This window comes from Nannospalax galili, unplaced genomic scaffold (assembly GCF_000622305.1).
Source record: "Nannospalax galili isolate Female #2095 unplaced genomic scaffold, S.galili_v1.0 scaffold2994, whole genome shotgun sequence".
Classification (NCBI taxonomy): Eukaryota; Metazoa; Chordata; class Mammalia; order Rodentia; family Spalacidae; genus Nannospalax; species Nannospalax galili.
In genome coordinates, this window is record NW_008334049.1 from 65,331 (window position 1) to 84,210 (window position 18,880).

The 18,880-nt window shown below is 35.8% G+C and overlaps 1 protein-coding gene and 1 pseudogene across 1 annotated transcript in view; both read left to right on the plus strand.

Moving 5' to 3' along the window:
• The window catches only part of LOC103730732 (olfactory receptor 10AG1-like), a 15,841-nt gene extending 12,866 nt beyond the window's left edge, over positions 1-2,975 (plus strand). The window contains exon 3 of the mRNA XM_008828997.2: positions 2,001-2,975. Coding sequence (XP_008827219.2) covers positions 2,001-2,975 — 975 coding nt within the window. The remainder of the gene's footprint in view (positions 1-2,000) is intronic.
• A 14,190-nt stretch (positions 2,976-17,165) lies between these two features.
• On the plus strand, positions 17,166-18,066 carry LOC103730733 (annotated as a pseudogene).
• The last annotated feature ends 814 nt before the right edge of the window (positions 18,067-18,880 follow it).

Below are 18,880 nucleotides of genomic sequence, written 5' to 3' on the forward strand. Positions count from 1 at the left end.
ACACATATTTATGTATATGTATATATGTACATAAATTATATGCCTGTGTTAACATAAATAGTAACATAGATATATGTATTTCAAATTCATATCTTAACTAAATTTACTACAATAATTTTGATAATAATTATGGAGTGTGACTTATTTAACTTAAGCGAATTTTTTATTTCATATAAAAATGAAAAATAATCACATGACCGTCGCATCAATAGATGTAGAAATGAAATCAATTCAGTGGAGGTGAGAGACATTTAAGAAGGTTTAATAACATAAACAGTCGTTGAAAATCGGAGAAAAATGAAAAGATTATGTTCATATAGAGAAATGATATATAAACCATGTATCAAACATGTATATGTGAAACTTGAGTTTTTCATGCTTAAACTGTTTATTGTCTACAATACAAAGAGTAAAAATTTAAAACTCATGCTTAGCTAAGAACCTCCAGAGAAAATAATAATTATGAAACACAAATTTGATCAATTAAAGATCCTCAGAAACTAATTAGAAATATTTTTTTTTTCTTAATTAGTGGATACACAAGAGAATATGGCCCTAGGGTACATGTGTGTTTCTGTCCCTATTTAAAGCAGTTGAATATTTGTGCAAATATTATTATTGTGAAATTACTGGGAAATCCTGAGAAAAAGTAGAGAATATTTATGAGAGGGATTACGAACTTAACTTCCCTCCAGTAGAGTGTTTCATGAAAATCTTCACAGGTAAGCCATACTGTGTTGTTTCAATACTTCAGGTAAGAAATGATCTAAATTCAAAGTTTAATATCATTTGATAATACAGAAAAACAGATATTTTGAGCTTTTTTATTTTAAAGTAAGCTACTTACTCTCTATTGCTCATACACCCAAAACCTTATTATTAATAATAATTAGATATATGTCAAATAATGGTCTATAAATGTCCATAATGCTGAGCAGGGCCAATCATATCTCAAACAGGGACAACTGTATCAATAATAACATCATTTATTTCATATAGCATTGAAATGGAACACAAAGAGAAATTTGAACATAGAAGAGTGTGGTTTATTACATTTATTCACCCAAATCATAAAATGTTGGGGTAAGATGTGGTATAGGTGACAGGCACTTGAGAAATTAGGGAAACATGAATATTTGTCTTGAGAACTTACATAAGCGTTAAGAAAGTTTGATGAGCATTCAAATAATTTGATTTATTCATAAAAGTTGATGTTAAATAATGAAGAAGAAAGTTCAGTTATTGTTTCTTGTATTTTTATCATTTCAAGATGTTCTACTAACTTACACAGACAGAATGAGGAAATAGAGATTCGATATTTCCATATTTCATTATATAATAGAGTAAGGAAACCATATTGGAGTAAAGGTGAATTATGTAACAAAATACAAACTCTCATTCCTTAGGAAATATGTCAATGTTCTGTGAGGAGTTAGTTGTCTTTTGAAAATTAAATTAATTTATATTTGAATACAATTGATATTTGTGAAAATTGTTGGGAGATGATTTTGGAGTTAATCGTCAGTTCTTATTTCCATATATTGTGTGAGATCTAAGAAGAGCAAAGATAATGCATGCATTCATTTCCTTGCTAAGAGAAACTGATTTAAGTGCATGTGTTACTGAAGTTTGCAAGTGAAGATTTTAGATTGAAAAAGTGTTGGAAATTGATGGTTATAATAACAAACAATATGCCAAGAAAAAACAAAGTCACATATTTAACAAGTCCCACTGAAAAAATGAGAAAATATTGCATCCTCACAGTGTTCTTCTATTGGTAATGAAGGATTAACAATAACATTTGGAAAGCAAGAAGGTAAAATAAAATTTATTTACTGAATTAATTTTAAATACATGTTAGTTATTTTTAATGATAAAAATCACATCAGAAACAAACCAAAGTAATGGGGAATAGTAATTTAAGAACAAATAGAAGCATATTTATGCATTTTTTGAGTCAACACAAAAGTCAATGTATTTAAAAAAATGAATGAATAAAGCATGCTGAATTTATCATGTCTGCAGATGGAAGGAATATTAAAACAGAAAAATCAAATATCACAACAACGACAGAGTTTATTCTCCTGGGGTTTTCTGATGTTCCCCATCTGAAGTGGATTCTCTTTGGGATATTTTTCCTTGTGTACTTGTGTATTGTGATGTGCAACAGCATTGTAATTCTAGTAACAAGAATTGACCCTGCTCTTCAGACTGCGATGTATTTTTTCCTCAACAAGTTTTCTTTTGTGGAAATCTGTTACGTGACAGTCACTATCCCAAGAATGCTCGTGGACATTTGTGCTCAAAAAGGAAACATCTCTTTGCTAAATTGTGCAATACAAATGTGGTTTTTTCTTCTATTTGCAGCTAGTGAGTGCTTCCTCCTAACAGTGATGGCCTATGACCGCTATGTGGCCATTTGTAAGCCTTTGCTCTATGCTCTGATGATGAACCACAGGGTGTGTGTACAGCTGCTGGCTGCCTGCTGGGCCAGTGTCATTCCAGTTGTGACTGGACAGACGTACCTGATTTTCTCATTGCCCTTTTGTGGATCTAACAGAATTAATCATTTCTTCTGTGATATTCCACCTATACTCAGTCTTGCTTGTGGAGACACATTTGTGAACAATTTAGCAATCTTTACTGTTTCTGCAGTTACTATCACGATTCCGTTTCTGTTGATAATTGTCTCCTATGGAAAAATTATCTGCAGCATTCTGAAACTGTCATCAACTGGTGGGAGGTCGAAAGCCTTCTCCACCTGCTCCTCTCATCTGATGGTTGTGGTCTTGTTCTATGGAACAGCTGCTATTACTTACATACAACCCAAAGCAAACGCATCTGAAGGAATTGGAAAATTAGTGTCTCTTTTCTACTCGGTTTTAATTCCGCTGTTGAATCCAATTATATACACTTTGAGGAACAAGGAGATCTCTGCAGCACTGAGAAAACTGCCAGCTAAGTTGCTAACATAACAAAACACAATCATAAAATATCCTCATAGTCAAATTATGACTAAACGTTCCAGACTCTCTCCCTTTATTTGCTCCAATCATGACAATATTGTGATAACGCTGTATCAAAGGATATTTTTTGAGTGAGTTAAAGATTTCTGAGAATACTCTTACCTCTTAATAATTAATCACAAAATTTTAAAGAGGTGATAAACAATGAAAGGAAGCTGAATGTCACAGAGCCAGGGATATTTTGCCTTGTGGCCCAAGATTAATTTATTCCTTTTTTTCAATATATATATTTTTATTGAATTTAGTGCATTTCATACTGTTGCCTCAGTTTTCCTAGGGTCCCGTACTTCTGGCACTATTAGATAAACCACATAATACATCTTTATCTGCATGATTCATAGTTTATATCCAAGGTAGGGGAAATAGAGTAAATTACAAAGTTGAACACCCGGTGGTCCACACTTGGCACAGCCTGCGCCCCACATCTGGAGCCCCACTCCACTCTGTGGCTCAGCAGCCCACCAATCCAGATCGCTTCTGTGCTCAGCCCACAGTCTTCATAAACTTTCAACCAATCCTCCTGGGCCCGCAGTCTAGCCCTAGGTCTGTATATGTCCCCTCTTTCAGGGGAAACACCAGGACATTTATTTCACACCACTGGTCCTGTCTGAGATGGTCCCCACACTCCTCTGTGGCTAACTCTGGGCAGCTCCCTCTCTATAGCTAACTCTCTGAAGCCAATTATAGGCAGCAGCCCCAGCCCTCAGAGGAATATGTGCCCCTTGGAACAAACAAAAAAATATATCTTAATCATAATTAGGCCCCTACATACATTCCTCGTAGGCCCCCACAACGGAGTTCATATATTTTGTCATATATGTAAGACCTCTCAAGTCAAGTTTGAGTATTCAGATGTCCCTTGGTATGAATTATACGTGGGAATCTAGTCAGTCTGTCTAATGTCCCTCCTTTAAAGAATATTGACTCTACCTAACCCACCAGTAATCAGCTTCCAATAATTCCTTAGTGAACGCTGCCCATTTCCCCAGTTGTATGCTGGGATTTTTTTTTTCGTCTTTCTGATTGAGTTTGCATGGGTATCATGCAAGCTGTGAGCATTAACAGGAAATTCATATGAAGTTTATATGACCTGGAAGCCTAAGTTTCCTTATGATCATGCACCAACCCTGGTGGTCATAACCTTTGCACCGTCTTCTGCAATGTTTCCTGCATCATGGGTGGGTAGGTTTAATACTGGAATCCTATCTGGGGACCAACACTCTCCAAGATTTTATTCTCTACCCTTGGCAAGTTGTGATATTTTGTTGCATGATTAAGCTTTGCTGAAGAGAGTTGAGGGATGCATTAGTATTCTCTGTACTCTATATAATATCCCATTAGCCTTAGATATAGAGCTGCCACTATAGATGTATCACTTATGACTGGGCATCACTCACACAAGAATTCTCTACGTTTAGCATCTTTTGAAACTCTGTACTTTTCCCTATCTCTTTCTCAAAGAAACTTCCTTGATGAGTTGCGAATGGTATGCATTTCTGTAAATATAACGTGCTGTATATAGCACAGAATAAGAATACATTCATCTAGGGAGAAAAAAAGAGAGAGTTTCATCTAGGATCTATATACTCTCCAGCCATGTGTATTTTGGTATATTACAGTACCACACCTGAGTCCCCTCCCATTGAGATGGCTTTAAATCCATCAATGTAGCTGTAGAATACCACAAAGATAAAAGTGCCACTACTGCACTGCTATATTTGTTGGCCATCGTTGTAGTTTTTAGGCTTTTAAGCTGGGGTTGGTCCATTGATTGATTTCTACCCGTAATACCTTGCATAGTGTCCTCCAGAACTATGAAAAGTAGTCTTTAGGAAGGAGGCTTTGAAGTCAGTTCAAGTTCCATTGTTCCATGTCCTGTGTCTAAAGTATGTCCAGTTTTCATCAGTAGGGTCTTACCTTCAAGTTTTGGGAAGAATTCAAAACTATTATTTTCATTTCTGCATCTGCAGTATTAGGCCAATGTTTAACCAAAGAAATTGCTAAATTGGGTAAACAGAGACTTGTAAACTGTTAGCTTTTACATTTTTATTTTGTTTCTGATACATTTCTCTCAGTTGATGCACCTTAAAATATGATTTTATTAAATATTTAAGAACTTGTAAAATGTATTTTGTTCACAATTTTCCCTCTGCTAACTAACTCTTCCCAGACCCACCCTTACCTCACTACCCACCCTTTTCCATGTACATTTCTTTTCTTGTGAGTTCAACATGTGTAGACCAAATACTTCTTGGTATGGAAACTGTCCTTAATATTGGTTTATTTACTATAAGTCACACTCAGAGAATATGGATTATTTATGTCCCAGCACCTTCCAGCACCTTCCAAATATGAGTACCTCTCCAGGTAGGGTTGAGGTCTCTTGCCACCTTCTACCCACTCAATGTTCCTATTTTATCCTTTAGAGCACTCAACCCCACATGGGACGTCTATGTCTGCCATATCCTTCACTCTAGTGTTCAGGGATCTTTGCAGATGGAATCAGGGAGGAGATTTTAAGAACCAGTGGTGGTGGATAACTACAGGGTAGGAGTGTATTCCAGACATAGGGCATTTGCATACATGAACCCACAACAACTCCAACAGCATGCACAAGACCTGCTCAAGGTCAAGTCATAATTATACAGTCATCTTCTTCCCACGTGTGTAGGTTTTATTACATCTGTCATTAAGTTAAAACACAGGTGAAGACAGAACTTTATTTTCTGGGCACAACAGAGTAGTTGCAAAGACATGATGAGAGTATGCACAAGACCTTTGAAAATCCAAGCTAGACCAGCGCCCAGCATAGATGGGGTTGACTGGCAAAAAGTTTCACCTGTAGCTGAGGATCCTTTGGCAACTGATAGATGCTGGGAGAGGGAGAGTCAGTTTTCCTCATTGGCTTGATGTCTGGTAGGTTAATCAGACTCCATTGGATAGACCCACATCCAAGAGCAACCCAGAAAGAGATTAAACTCAGTCGATGTATAAAAAATAATACATGGCATGAAGTAGGGTCAGTATTTAGGTGAAGCTGCAGAAGGGGGGGCGATCTCAATATGGTCAAGATTTATTTTATAAAAATTTCAAATCAATAAAATATTTAAAAAAGTTTATTTTCAATTTCTATCAGTGAAACTTTCTTTTGAAGAAACAGAATAGGTTCAAACGTTTTGCATGTATATTTATAAAGCTAGAGGTAAACCTTTTTGCCAATCAACCTCATCCATGTTGGGCACCTGTCTAGCTTGGATTTTCAAGGTCTTATACATACTCTCATGAGGTCTTTGCAACTATATATGCATATATATATATGCAGTAAGTTTGATCATATATATATATATATATGAGTAAGTTTGATCTTATATAGGTGCATATGTTCCCATGTGTTTTAAAGGTAAATTTTGGGTTTATTTTGTAACAATATAAAACAAAACATCTTGTAAGTAGGATGAATTCCTACTTAATAAATATTAGTTCACTGGTGTACACATAAATAAAACAATAACAATAACACATTCAACACAATGCCTTAGAACAGCTACACCTAGGAAAGCCTGTCTCCACGGGAACAAAACTATATGGTCTGGAGAGATGGCTCAATGGCTAAGAATACTGGTTATTTTTGTATTAGACCTGGGTTCAGTACCCTGCACGTACATGACAACTAGCAACTGTCTGTTCCAGGGTATTGCATGACATCGGTGCACTTAAATACATGAAGGTAATGCACCCTCACACAGAAAATAATAGCAATAATAAATAGAATATTTGAAAAGAAAGAAAACTATGGTTTTAACCTTATCAATCCAATTTTGAATATTTATATCTCTGAAGTTGTCTGATCACTGATTTATTACCATTATTTATGTATGTAATTTTGAATTTACATCTAATTGAACAAGAAAATATTGCTTTTTTGTATTTTTAGAGGACTTACCACATTGCATAAAGTCAATTCATAAAGAATTGTATTAAAACAATAAAAAATTGGTCAGTGACAGAAAACTCAGAGTCAGCACCTGTATAATGCTGAGTTGATGTTTGGTTTGTTTGTTTGTTTTTTTGTTTGTTTTTGTGGTGTTCACTGAAAGTGACTTCCTCAAATTAAACTCAATAAATTTGGGCAGGAATCTGGTTATGTGAAATTATTGGAGGGAAAAGTAAGTAAAAATGGATCTAATTCCCCTTGTTTGTATAACTGGGACAGGTTATCAGACCCATATACTTAGGCCTTATCCATATTATAAACTTGACTTTCCTTACCTAGACTGAGAATAAATAATAGAGCCTTATTTATTCTGAGAGGAGTTTTTCCTCAGAGATAAAGATAGAGTTTCTATAGGACACAGGCATGTACATACTAACACACTATGGTAATATATCAAATTTCATCCATTTCAATTTCTTTAATGTTTTCTAACACCCAGATAGAATCTTAATACATAAGGCAGTGCAGACTTCTTACCCCATAGTTTTATAGATTGTAAATTTTGCCCATTATCTATTTTGTCTGCTTTGACTCTCAAACCCCATGATGTGGTGTCAATGAGTACATTTTGTTTCAGAAGTCAAATCATAGTGATATTTATACTACTGAAATTTCCAGAGTTTTATCTATAAGCATCATGAGCACAAAGAAGATAGAAATAAGAGTAAATATTTAATAGTCTTTTAAAATATGTAAGTATTTTGGGAAATGTTTCTAACCACTTCACCAAAAAGTGAAAATGAATACTGTATTGGCTTTTATACCAACACTTTCAACAACCCAAATAAATGTCAAAAATAGGTAATTTGAGTTTAATTAAGGGATCCTGCCCAACCAAGAGCAATCAGCCAACTCTTGATCTCTATACTTTGACTTTTTGTCACCTTTTGTGTTCCTGCCCCTCTGCTGAATGATGAAGCTTCATTATTGAGATCTAAGAGATTCGTTAGGGTCTTCTTCATTATCTCTGTTCTATGTTCCATGAGCCTTAGGTGTAGAGGTTACATTTTAGATGTGCCACTTAGCCCTGGGCAATTCATAGACAAGGACTGTGAGTGACCAGTTGTGGTACTTGGTAATAGTCTCTGATTGCTGCAAAATGAGCTTCTTTGATGAGGATTAAGATTAAGCGGTTCTGAATGAAATACACAAAAAATTCAAGTGAAAAATAAACACTTTAGTCTATGTCATGGGGGTTTGTTCTCTGGCTACTCTGAGCTACAGTGGATAAGCAAGAGTGTTCTTGGAGCTGAGGAGATGGCTCAGCTGGCATGAGGAACTGGTTTTGGTCATCATCATGCCAAAATTAATACAAAGCCTGGTGCAATGCCAAAGATCCGTAATACATAGGCCCAACCTGTCTTCTACTCCTTCTGGCATTCTATAGTCACCATGATGGAAATTATGCCCTAGGAAAGTGAGGAGAAGACAATTTTCTTCATTTAAATTGTTTCTTTTCAAGAATTTTCTCACAACATTGATAAAATAAATAGTAGCTAAATTTGACTCAGAGTAGAGGGCCAGTGTTATAAACTTGACTGTAAGATTCTTAGGCATTTGGAACTGGTTTGTAGGAAGAATGAAAAGATTAGGAACTTTATTCTTGAAACAATCAAATGTTGTAATCAGACTTTATGGGTTGTTTGGATAGGAGTTTGAAAGGCAGATACTTAGAAAATTACAGAAAGTTCAGTTCATGTTTTTAAAGGACACGTCGTACAATAATAAGAGCACAACAGAAAAATTGTTTCATAAATTGAAAGGACACCATCTGAAAGATACACAAATTCATTAATACCTGCGAACCAACAATGGTGACACAGGAGGTTGAGATAGAAGGATCATGAATTCCATGCCAACTCGAGGTACATGGTAAAATGGTCATTTCAGACAAATAGAATGAAAAGAAAAACAAAAATATACAGAAAGTTTTTCACACTATCAGTCATTTTGGCAACAGTATAAGCATAATACCTCTGAGATTCATTTGAAGGAAGAAATATTACTGGGTAAGTTGGCATATGTTTTTAATCCCAATATTCTGGAGCCAAAAGCAGGTGAATCTCTGTTTCAAAGTCAGCCTGGTCTATATAGCTATTTTCATGTCAGATGGTGCTACAGGGAGACAAAAATAACCAGGAAGGAAAACTGAGTTTAATTTAATTTTATTGAGACTTCAACTCAAAAGTTCTTATATCCATCAGTTCATGGGTTTCAGATGATTCAGAAGGCAAAATTCAAACAAAGAAATTCAATGCAAAGTTTAGCTTGGAGTCATGGACAATAAAAAAACAAGTTTTACGCCCTCAGTATACACTAACACGGACAAAACATTCCACTCCAAGGGGAGCATCAGGAGACAGAAGGAAGAATGTGACGACTGCCAAACCCACTCCAGGGGAGCAGACATTAGTACTGCCACTGTGCTGCCATCCTTGTCATGTGTTTCATGAGCTGAGTTTCATGGGCTTTGGCAGGGTCTAGTTCCTCACTGTTTCAGACTCTATGGTCTTTGTGCCTGTTATTGCTCTGCTCGTTCGATGTGTGCCTCAGCAGATAGCCTGCGTGCATCACATCTCCAATATCCACGGGTCTCCACTGCAGTTACATGTTACTCTCACAGTTTGAAACATCACCCTTTCAATTCTTGCTTGGCCTCCAGGCCTTACTTTGTAATTTCAGTGGAAATCTATTCATGCATACAACTCTTACATTCTCCATGCCTAGAAAATTGGCATCATTTACATGATACCAAGTTCTGACATTATTTGGAACAATAATTTCAGTCTTTTCACCATGGTTGCAGCAGCCGTTGAGTCCCTATGTGGATGAACTGGGGAAAGACTTCTCTAATGGCCCTGTGTGAGCAAGATACAGAGGTAGTTTCACATGAGATTATGTATTGTTGTGATGAAACACTGACAAAAAGCAACTTGGTGATGGGAAGTTTTATTTCAGCTTACAAGTCACAGTGCACCTTTGATGGAAGCTAAGGCAGCACTCAAGGCAGGAGCCTGAAGGGAGAGACTGAAGCAGAGAAGGTAGAGGAATGCAGCTCACTGCTTTGCTGCTCTGGCTTGCTCCACTACTAACACAACCCAGGTCTACCACCCTAAAGATGGCACTGCTCAACAGTGTGCTGGGACTTCCTGCATAAATTATAAGTTGATGAAATGTCTCACAGACATCGTCATATGCCAATGCCATGGAGGAAATTCCTGAAGTGATGTTTCCTCTTCCCAGGTGATTCCAGTTTGTGTCAAGTTAACAAAAAATAACACCAAGAAACTACTTTTCCTAGTACCAAATTAGAAAGTCTTGCATTTAGCCACAACAATGTCTTCGTTAACTGACAAATCATTGTGCCAACTTTAAAATATTTTATTATTTTTATTTTATGTGTATGAGTATATTGCCTGCATGGATGTGAGTGCCCCTGTGTCATGCAACGCTGCTGAGGTCAGATGAGACAGTCGGATTTCCCTGGAACTCGAATTAAGGACGGTTCGGAGCCACCATGTGAATGCTGGGAATCTCACCCAGGTCCTCTGCAAAAGCAGTCAGTGCTCTTAACCGCTCAGCCATCTCTCCAGCCCCTGTTCCCAACATTATATGCTCTCTTTTTCTCATCAAACAGCACATTTTAATAGACTTTCCAACTTACCTTTGCTGCTTAATCTCAATGGAAATTGATTAATAGCAGAGACCTATGATCTTGCCAAAGCTTAAAACTTCTCCTTTCTGGAAATCTTCTGCTCTTAAAGTTGAGTTTTTAAAAATGAATTTAATCCACATTAGATCATTTCAAGCCATAGACAGGAAGTCAACCAATACTTTGCCAGGAAGTAACACGGATAGCATCATTCCAATTTCCAAGAGAGTCAATTTCTCTCCCAAGCGTTCTCTTAGGTTACATTTAGAGCATTTTAGCCTTTTCCTGCTCCACTTTCCCGAACAATTCCTAGTTCTTGCAGTACAGCATTTCAAAAGATGTTAAAAACACAAGGTTAGGAATAGAGCAAAGATCTCACATATAGTCTTGATGTTTTTCAATAGTTACATTTGCTTCTGTGAACAAAATATTTAAGTCATTCAAACAATATTTTTTAAGATTTTTCAGAGCGTTCTGCCCACATTCCTTGGCTTTAGTGAGTGTGTAGAATGTCATGATGGCAGAAGTGGATGAAGCATAATTCTTGACCCCATGACACGGGAAGGAACATGGTTTAGCTCTCATGGGATGCAGGAAGAAATGTGCCCAATACAGGACTCTAGAACACATGTCTACAAAGCATCTGTCACCAGTACCCTACTTCTTTCAGCTGTTGTCACGTATCGGATGCAAGAAACACTAAACTCCTAGAGACATTTAAACCAAGAGTGAGCTGGGATCTATTCTCAGAAATATTCTTTTCCTGATTTCTCCAGGAAATTTTCCTTGAATGAAAGGTATGCTCTATTTAATTTGAACAATACATCCAGCTTGATGTGAGAAAAAAAAAACTAGTTTTATCTTATTAGAGAAGAATTTTCCTTTTCTGACCTCTTCACAAAGAGTACAGCATAAAAATTCACAAACTGATGCTGTCAATCTAAGTCAACATGTTGTTTACAACAAAAGCTGTGATGATTCATTGATCCCAACATTGTTTCTTTCAGCAATGATATTTTCAAAATACACACACAGACACACACACAGACACAGATACAGACACACACACACACACACACACACACACACACACACACACATAAAAACACATTCTATTCCAGGGTCATGAGAGATAAATAGGGAATATAGTTTGAAATTAAAGCTTTTTGTTTAGCTTAGCTTGTAAACTTGGTTTACAGAAGAAGCACAAGTTCTAGGAATTTTTTTTACCTTGTCTTACTGACTAGCTAAAATTTAAAAATTGATTACACAGTAGGAAGACAAAATGATTACGCAGTGTTATTGATATCAACATGTGAGATCAAATTTGCCTACAAATTAGGAAAGGGAAGAGGGATTATCACAAGCTACGTTCAATCCCTTAGCATTTTCAACATCAGGAACAAGAGCTCTTAAATCTCTGAAAAAAATATTTCATGCCTTCTTTGCTATGTTTGAAGCATAGCATTCATCATTTTTAGTTGTTGGGGACATAAGAATATATGCTGCAACAAAGTATCTCAACGTACCCAATATAAAAGCAACCAGTGAAAATGTAAACATTGTCAACACTTGGCAATTTTATGAGGTACTATAAATCTTTGCCTCTTTTCTTATCACATGCATTCTACTGCCTCTCTATAAATGCTTTCATGGGTACAAGATGGTAGTTTACTTTATAGTCTTTTCACATGCCTTTTATTGATTAGCATTCCCTTCCTGCTATCAGTTTCCACGATCCTCCTTCCTCACTTCCTCCTGAGGTTTTTTGCCTTCATTTTGCTTCTACTCTCCTGTCACCTACAGGCTACTATCCCCTCTCCATTAACACCTCCTTCTGATTGTTCCATTCTATTCTTCTGCCTTTCCCTTCTAATCCAATTTAATATATAAAAACAAAAGTTTCAAATCTATTATCCAAATTTGATAGAGGACATATACCATTGATCTTCCTAGGTCAGGTTTTTCCCACTTAGTATAATTATTCCAGTTCTATTGAGATACTGGAAATTTCATATTATTTACTTTTTATTTAGAGCTGAATAATATGGCATTGTGTGTATGTTCCACATTTCCTTATTCATTCATGAGTGGATGGACAACTAGGTTGCTTTCATTGTAGAACAGCAAGGAATATGCATGAGCAAATATCCCTGTAACAGGATGGCACGTCCTTCATTATATGGTCGAAGAGCTGAGTCACATGGGGAATTCTGCTTTTAGTTTTGCGAACTCTCCAGATTTATTATTGAAGTATCAGCATCAGTTTCCATTACATTCCCATGAAGAAAGTACAAGAGTTCTCCATTCCTCACTTCCAGGGTAATATTCATTGTCATTTGTATTCAATAATTTATGTCTGTACTCACAGATCAGGGCTGCTGTCAGTATTGGTCAGAGAATATTCCTTTTACAATAGGCAGGGATTAATGCAGAGTCTCAAACTGGTCAAAGTGCGGGGAATAATTTACTGTGAGCATTCAGTCCTTAAGGGCACATTTGTATCAACCCCTTCTCCCATGACTCAGGGAATAATGTGGAAGAGAACCTGGAAAGAATATAATTGCTGATGGTTGGGGAGATGTAGTGTGAAATGTTGTTTTCAGGGTAGGAAATCCAAGCAAACAGTAGTTGAGGTTATGTTCATGCAGTGGAGGCGTGCATATGGCCTCATTCTTAGCTGAGGAATAATTAATAATTGGTGAATTTATCAGAGAGTTGGCCAGTGGTAAACTGGAATCCAGGGATATTAGCAATAGCATATTTAAGATCTATGCAGTAGGTAGCTAATCACAGAGAGTATCAGAAGCAATTATATTAATATTTTTAATCCTGAGAAAATGTATAGGTAAGGAATTACCAAGTTTTAAAAACATTTGTATTGCAAATTATTGTAGGTCTTTCTTCTACACCAAACAGCAGGGAGATAAAAAATCTTGACAAGGTGATATTCAGTGACAAAACCTTATTCCTGGCTAGATGACGGGCAAGTGGAAAAACAACCTTTCTGTTAGACAAAATATGGAAACATTCTTATTCTCATCAAAGGTAAAGAATGCTAGAGATGGAAGATGGCCTTCTAACATGATTGTGTCTTTCTTTTGGATATTAAAGCAACATTTATTAGCTCTATTACATTTAATCTGGAACCAATATTCATGTTACTTAAGTTACAAACATTTCATAACAAAACAAAATGGACCTGTTTTATGTGTGGATCCTGTGACTAGTTTCCATAATGTAAAGTTGGATGTGATGCACAATATTATTAATATTCGTTTTGTCTTTTTCTTTTCTTTCCTTTTTTGGGGGGGGGTCTTTTTGAAATCATGTCTTCTAATTGCCCCAGCTGGCCTAGAACTCGCTATGTCACTGTGTGACCCAGACTGGTTTCTAACTCACAGATATCTCCCTGCCTCTGGGCCTGAGACCTGGGATTAAAGGTGTCACCAAAATGGGCAGCTTATTTAATATTCTTAATAGTGGATTTTGGGGGCCAAGAGAGAGAGTTGAAAGGCTTAAGTTCTCTGTGTGCAATACAAAAACCTAATTGATTTGTAGAACATGCAAAAAATCTGGATGTGGTAGTGTACATCTGTTGCCCCAGTAATCCTACAGTGAGAAGGATAACAGAGTCAAGAGAACTGGCTGGAAGCTCACAGGCCATTTAGCCTGGAGTGTGTAGTTCAGTCATAGAAACAACAGGAGAGACTCTGCCTCAGTAACTTAAAAGGAGAGAACTAACTCTTACAAGTGGTCCTCTGACCTTCTACGTGGCGGCACCTGCACTATATATGTGCACACCTGCCTTCACACACACACACACACACACACACAAACACAGAGGATTATCCTCTAAATTCTCTTTCTTCAATTTTAAATTATCTGAATGCTGGTTGTCTGTGGGACTGTGAATATGATTTAAGGAACAGAGAACTCAGGAATAGCAGCAGCCTGTGTTTCCTAATTACCAACTTTACAACTTAGCTGGATTATTATTGAAGGATATTTGAGTTTTTGACATGTCTTTAAGAAAATTAATGTTTTATTTCTGAGATGTAGCTAAGTTATATGCAAATGAAACACAAAATGTTTCAATTTTAGTGATAGACAGAATAAGGATTAGACAATTATACATATGTATATGTGCCAAAAAATGTGAGCAGAGGATGTATGTATAACAGACAAGCTATGGTAAAGAGAGGTTAATTTTATAAGTGATCACATCATGTTTATGATGTGATATATATACACTTGGAAATATCTAAAATTGTATTGGAAAGAGTCAAGCAAATGGTTACAGTATGTTTACACTTCCAAAGAAGTTAATTTAAGTATAACAAGTTTTATTTCAAGAAGTGGTGTCTCTAAATATTGAAGACAGAAAGCACAGTGTGTGTGTGTGTGTGTGTGTGTGTGTGTGTGTGTGTGTGTGTGTGTGTAAGGGAACAAGAGGCTCAGTTTTCAAAAGGACACTATCACATGGATCTTGGAGTTAGGAAAAACAGAGTAGGAAAGCAAAGACATAGCAGTGGAACACCCTCAGTTCCAACAGCTGGAAAGATATCAACTATTTACACGAAGTGAAGCTAGACAATTAATAAGGATTTCACTTTGAGACGTAATCTCCACATAGTAAAAGTTTTCTCTGGCAACAAAGAATAAAGCCAAACAACACAGTTCTAAAGAACCAGAGCAACTGCTATCACAATTGTCTTCTAGAAAATGAACTGTTAATATAGTCCTAATAGGAAAGAAGGTGGTCCTCTGGGAAAGTCTGTACTGCTATTTAAGGGCAGTGAATGTCCAAATTCAGCTATTGTACAGGTGGAGTAACTTTTTGAGAGAAGTTCAAGTTTTAGCTTAAAAACCACTTTTGTATTTATAAACACTTTGATAAAAATGTGCAATTGTAAGTTGCAATTGAGTTGCTAGACTTTTTACCTAGGATATTTCAAAATTGGTAATCAAAATCATTGAAACAGAAACACATTAAATTCAAAGATCATTATCTAAACTTAAGCTAATTAATAAACATAACATACCTTAATGTAACTTATCTATTCAACTTCTTAACTCTGAATTGAATTAAAATTTATTACAAATGAAGATAATGACATTAATGCTGATATTAATATATTTAATGTAGCCTTAAAACTAATGCTAATACAAATTTGGAAATATGACAATATTTTCTTATTGAATCTATCAGTACATTGATTCAAATAACCAATCGTTTACAGGCAGAATAGAGTTAAGAGAGAATTTCAGAATGTCAGAAAATAAGAAACACACCAAGAAATGTAATGAGAATTGTTTCATAGTGATGAATTCATAGTGAATTTTTTGATGTAAAGAATAAATTTTTCTGTGTATTTTTTTATTTAAAATTTTATTTATGTGTTTATTTTTGTCTTTTTTGAGAAACGGTCTCCCTGTAGCCCAGCTGGCCTGGAACTTGCTGTGTAGAGCAGGGTGGCTTTGATCTCAGAGATCTTCCTGACTCCCCACATGAGTGTAGAGTAAAGGTACTCACAGCTCTGTTTAATTTTTATTATGTTGTCTTTTATTCATATCCACATGTTCTGAAAATGTGCATCACCAAAATAAATTATATTGTTTGTCAAAGTTGCACTTAGACAAGCAACATTATAAATGAGAAATATGGAAAGCAGCTGCATTTCTTCTGAAAATTATATGACAGACAACTAACTCACATGAAGGGAAGAAAACTACACAAACAGCCAAAATTACAGGTAATAAATACTAATTTAGTTAAATATAAATAATACATAAAATGATTTTCATGTAGATGTCAATTGAAACATGTAGCAGGTCAATGTACTAGCACTGAACTGCATTCCTAGAGTAAATTAGCATTTTTATACACTGGATAAGAGATGTTAGTGGGGAGAGTCCTTGAAGTGACTGTTGACATGAATATTTTCATAATTGTCATAATTGACGTGTGTGATACCCAAATTAAGGTGATAAGCAACTATCTTCTCCTAACCTGCAATTATCTTCAGAATATTGATTCTCACTGAAATAGCAAAAGGTGGACTTCAATGCTCCCTTTGAAGTAGCATTAAAGAAAAGCTTAAAGAGAAAATTATTTTTAGGGAAAATAGATGAAGTGTAAATGCTAATACAGATATAATAATATAAACCCAGAAAAATAATAAAAAATTAACGCAATTCATTCCTTAAGGATAATATATGTGTCAGTGCATTTGTAAATAAAAATGTATAAAATTTTGTAAATAAAAATGTATAAAATTTGTATTGAGTTGACTTTGACTACATGGCCCTTCATTTTAGAAGCATCAATGTCAGAATCACAGTAAGTTGAATAGAGGGCATAATTTCATAAATTACATTTGTGAATATAATTAATTGTAGTCCAAAATGCAATTGAATTAACCACTTCAAATTTAACTTTATCTGCAGATGGAGACCATTCAAAACAGAAAAATCAAATACCTTTTCCTTTATGGAATTTATTTTCCTGTGGTTTTTTCTAATTCCCCTTTTCCAGTGGATTCTGTTTATGATATTTTTGTTCATCTATTTTGACTATTCTGATGTGCAATAGCATAATACTGTTAACAAAAACCAACTCTGCTCTTCAGTCCCCAATGTATTTTTTTCCTTAGCAACGTTTCCTTTTTGGAAATCTGTTATGTAACAGCTACTATCCCAAGAATGCTTATAGACCTTTACATCCTTAAAGGAAGCATCTCTGTGCTAGCCTGTGCAATACATATGTGCTTTGTCCTTATGTAGGGAGGTATTGAGTGTCTCTTGCTGGCAATAATGGCCTATGATCTCTATGTGGCCATCTGTAAACCTTTGCAATATTCCCTACTCATGAATTATAATGTGTGCGTGCAGCTGGTGGCTGCTTCCTGGATCAGTGGAATTCCAGTTGAAATTGGACAAATATACAAGATACTTTCCTTGAACCTTGTGGTTCCAACAGAATTAGTCATTTCTTCTATGACATTCCCCCACTACTCAAGCTTGCTGTGGTGACACTTTTCTGAATAAACTAGTGGTTTATGGAGTCGCAATTGTGTTTCTTATGGTTACGTTTCTTTTGATAATTTTCTCCTATGGCAAGATTATCTCCATCTTTCTGAAACTGTCATGCCAAGGGGGGGGGGCAAGGACTTCTCGACTTGCTCCTCCAGCCTGACAGTTGTTGTTTTGTTCTACGGAACAATGAGTGTCACCTACCTTCAGCCCAAAATGGGTCAATCAGAAGGAATGGGAAAACTTCTGTCTCTTTTCTATACCATTTTGCCCCAGCTTTGAATACCATTATATACACTTTAAGGAACAAGGACATCATGATAGCACTGAGAAATTTGCACACCAAGTTATCTACATGAAGCAAAGACTTATAATAGAAAATTTTGCATGCAAGCTTGGAAGGTAACTACAAATGAAAAGTGAGCATTATTCATGCAAACTTCTATATTTAAAGTTTATTCTTGATTGATAAATATATTAAAAGAAACGTTTTTCCTACTGTTTAGTTATTGTATTGAGTGTAATCAGTGTAAAAATGAACTGACTCATTGTACAGATGCCATTTTTAAGATCCAACTTTGTTTTCATTGTTAACTATTGAGTTTAGAGACATTTTTGTGCATCTCAGTGAACGATAACTTGGTGGTGGAAATTATTTGGTGCCATTATTTGTCATGGCTTTGTCTTTGCCTATTTCTGTTCGCACAGTTCATGATGCCTGCTCTCTTACTCTCCTATATCTTGTGGTTATGTTAGAATCTGAGACGACTCTGCTTTATTTTCAAGTCTCACTTTGGCAATCTGTTCAGAAGAGGAAGTTATTAGAATATTCAAAATAGAGTGGGCTGGAGAGATGGCTCAGCAGTTAAGAACACTGATTGTTCTTGCAGAAGACCCAGGTTCGAATCCCAGCTCCCACATGGCAGCTAACAACTGTCCATGACTCTAGTTCCTGAGTTCCAATAGCTTCTTCTGTCCTCTGTGGGCATTGCAAGACATGGGTACACTTACCTACATGCAGGCAATACATGAACACACATAGAATAAAAATAATAAAATATTAAAAAAAAGAATATTCAAAATAGAATACACAAACCCAATATAGTTGGATCTTAATATAATGTGCATTTGTGTTTTGGATATACTGAGAGGAAGAAGGCATGGGGGGTGAGG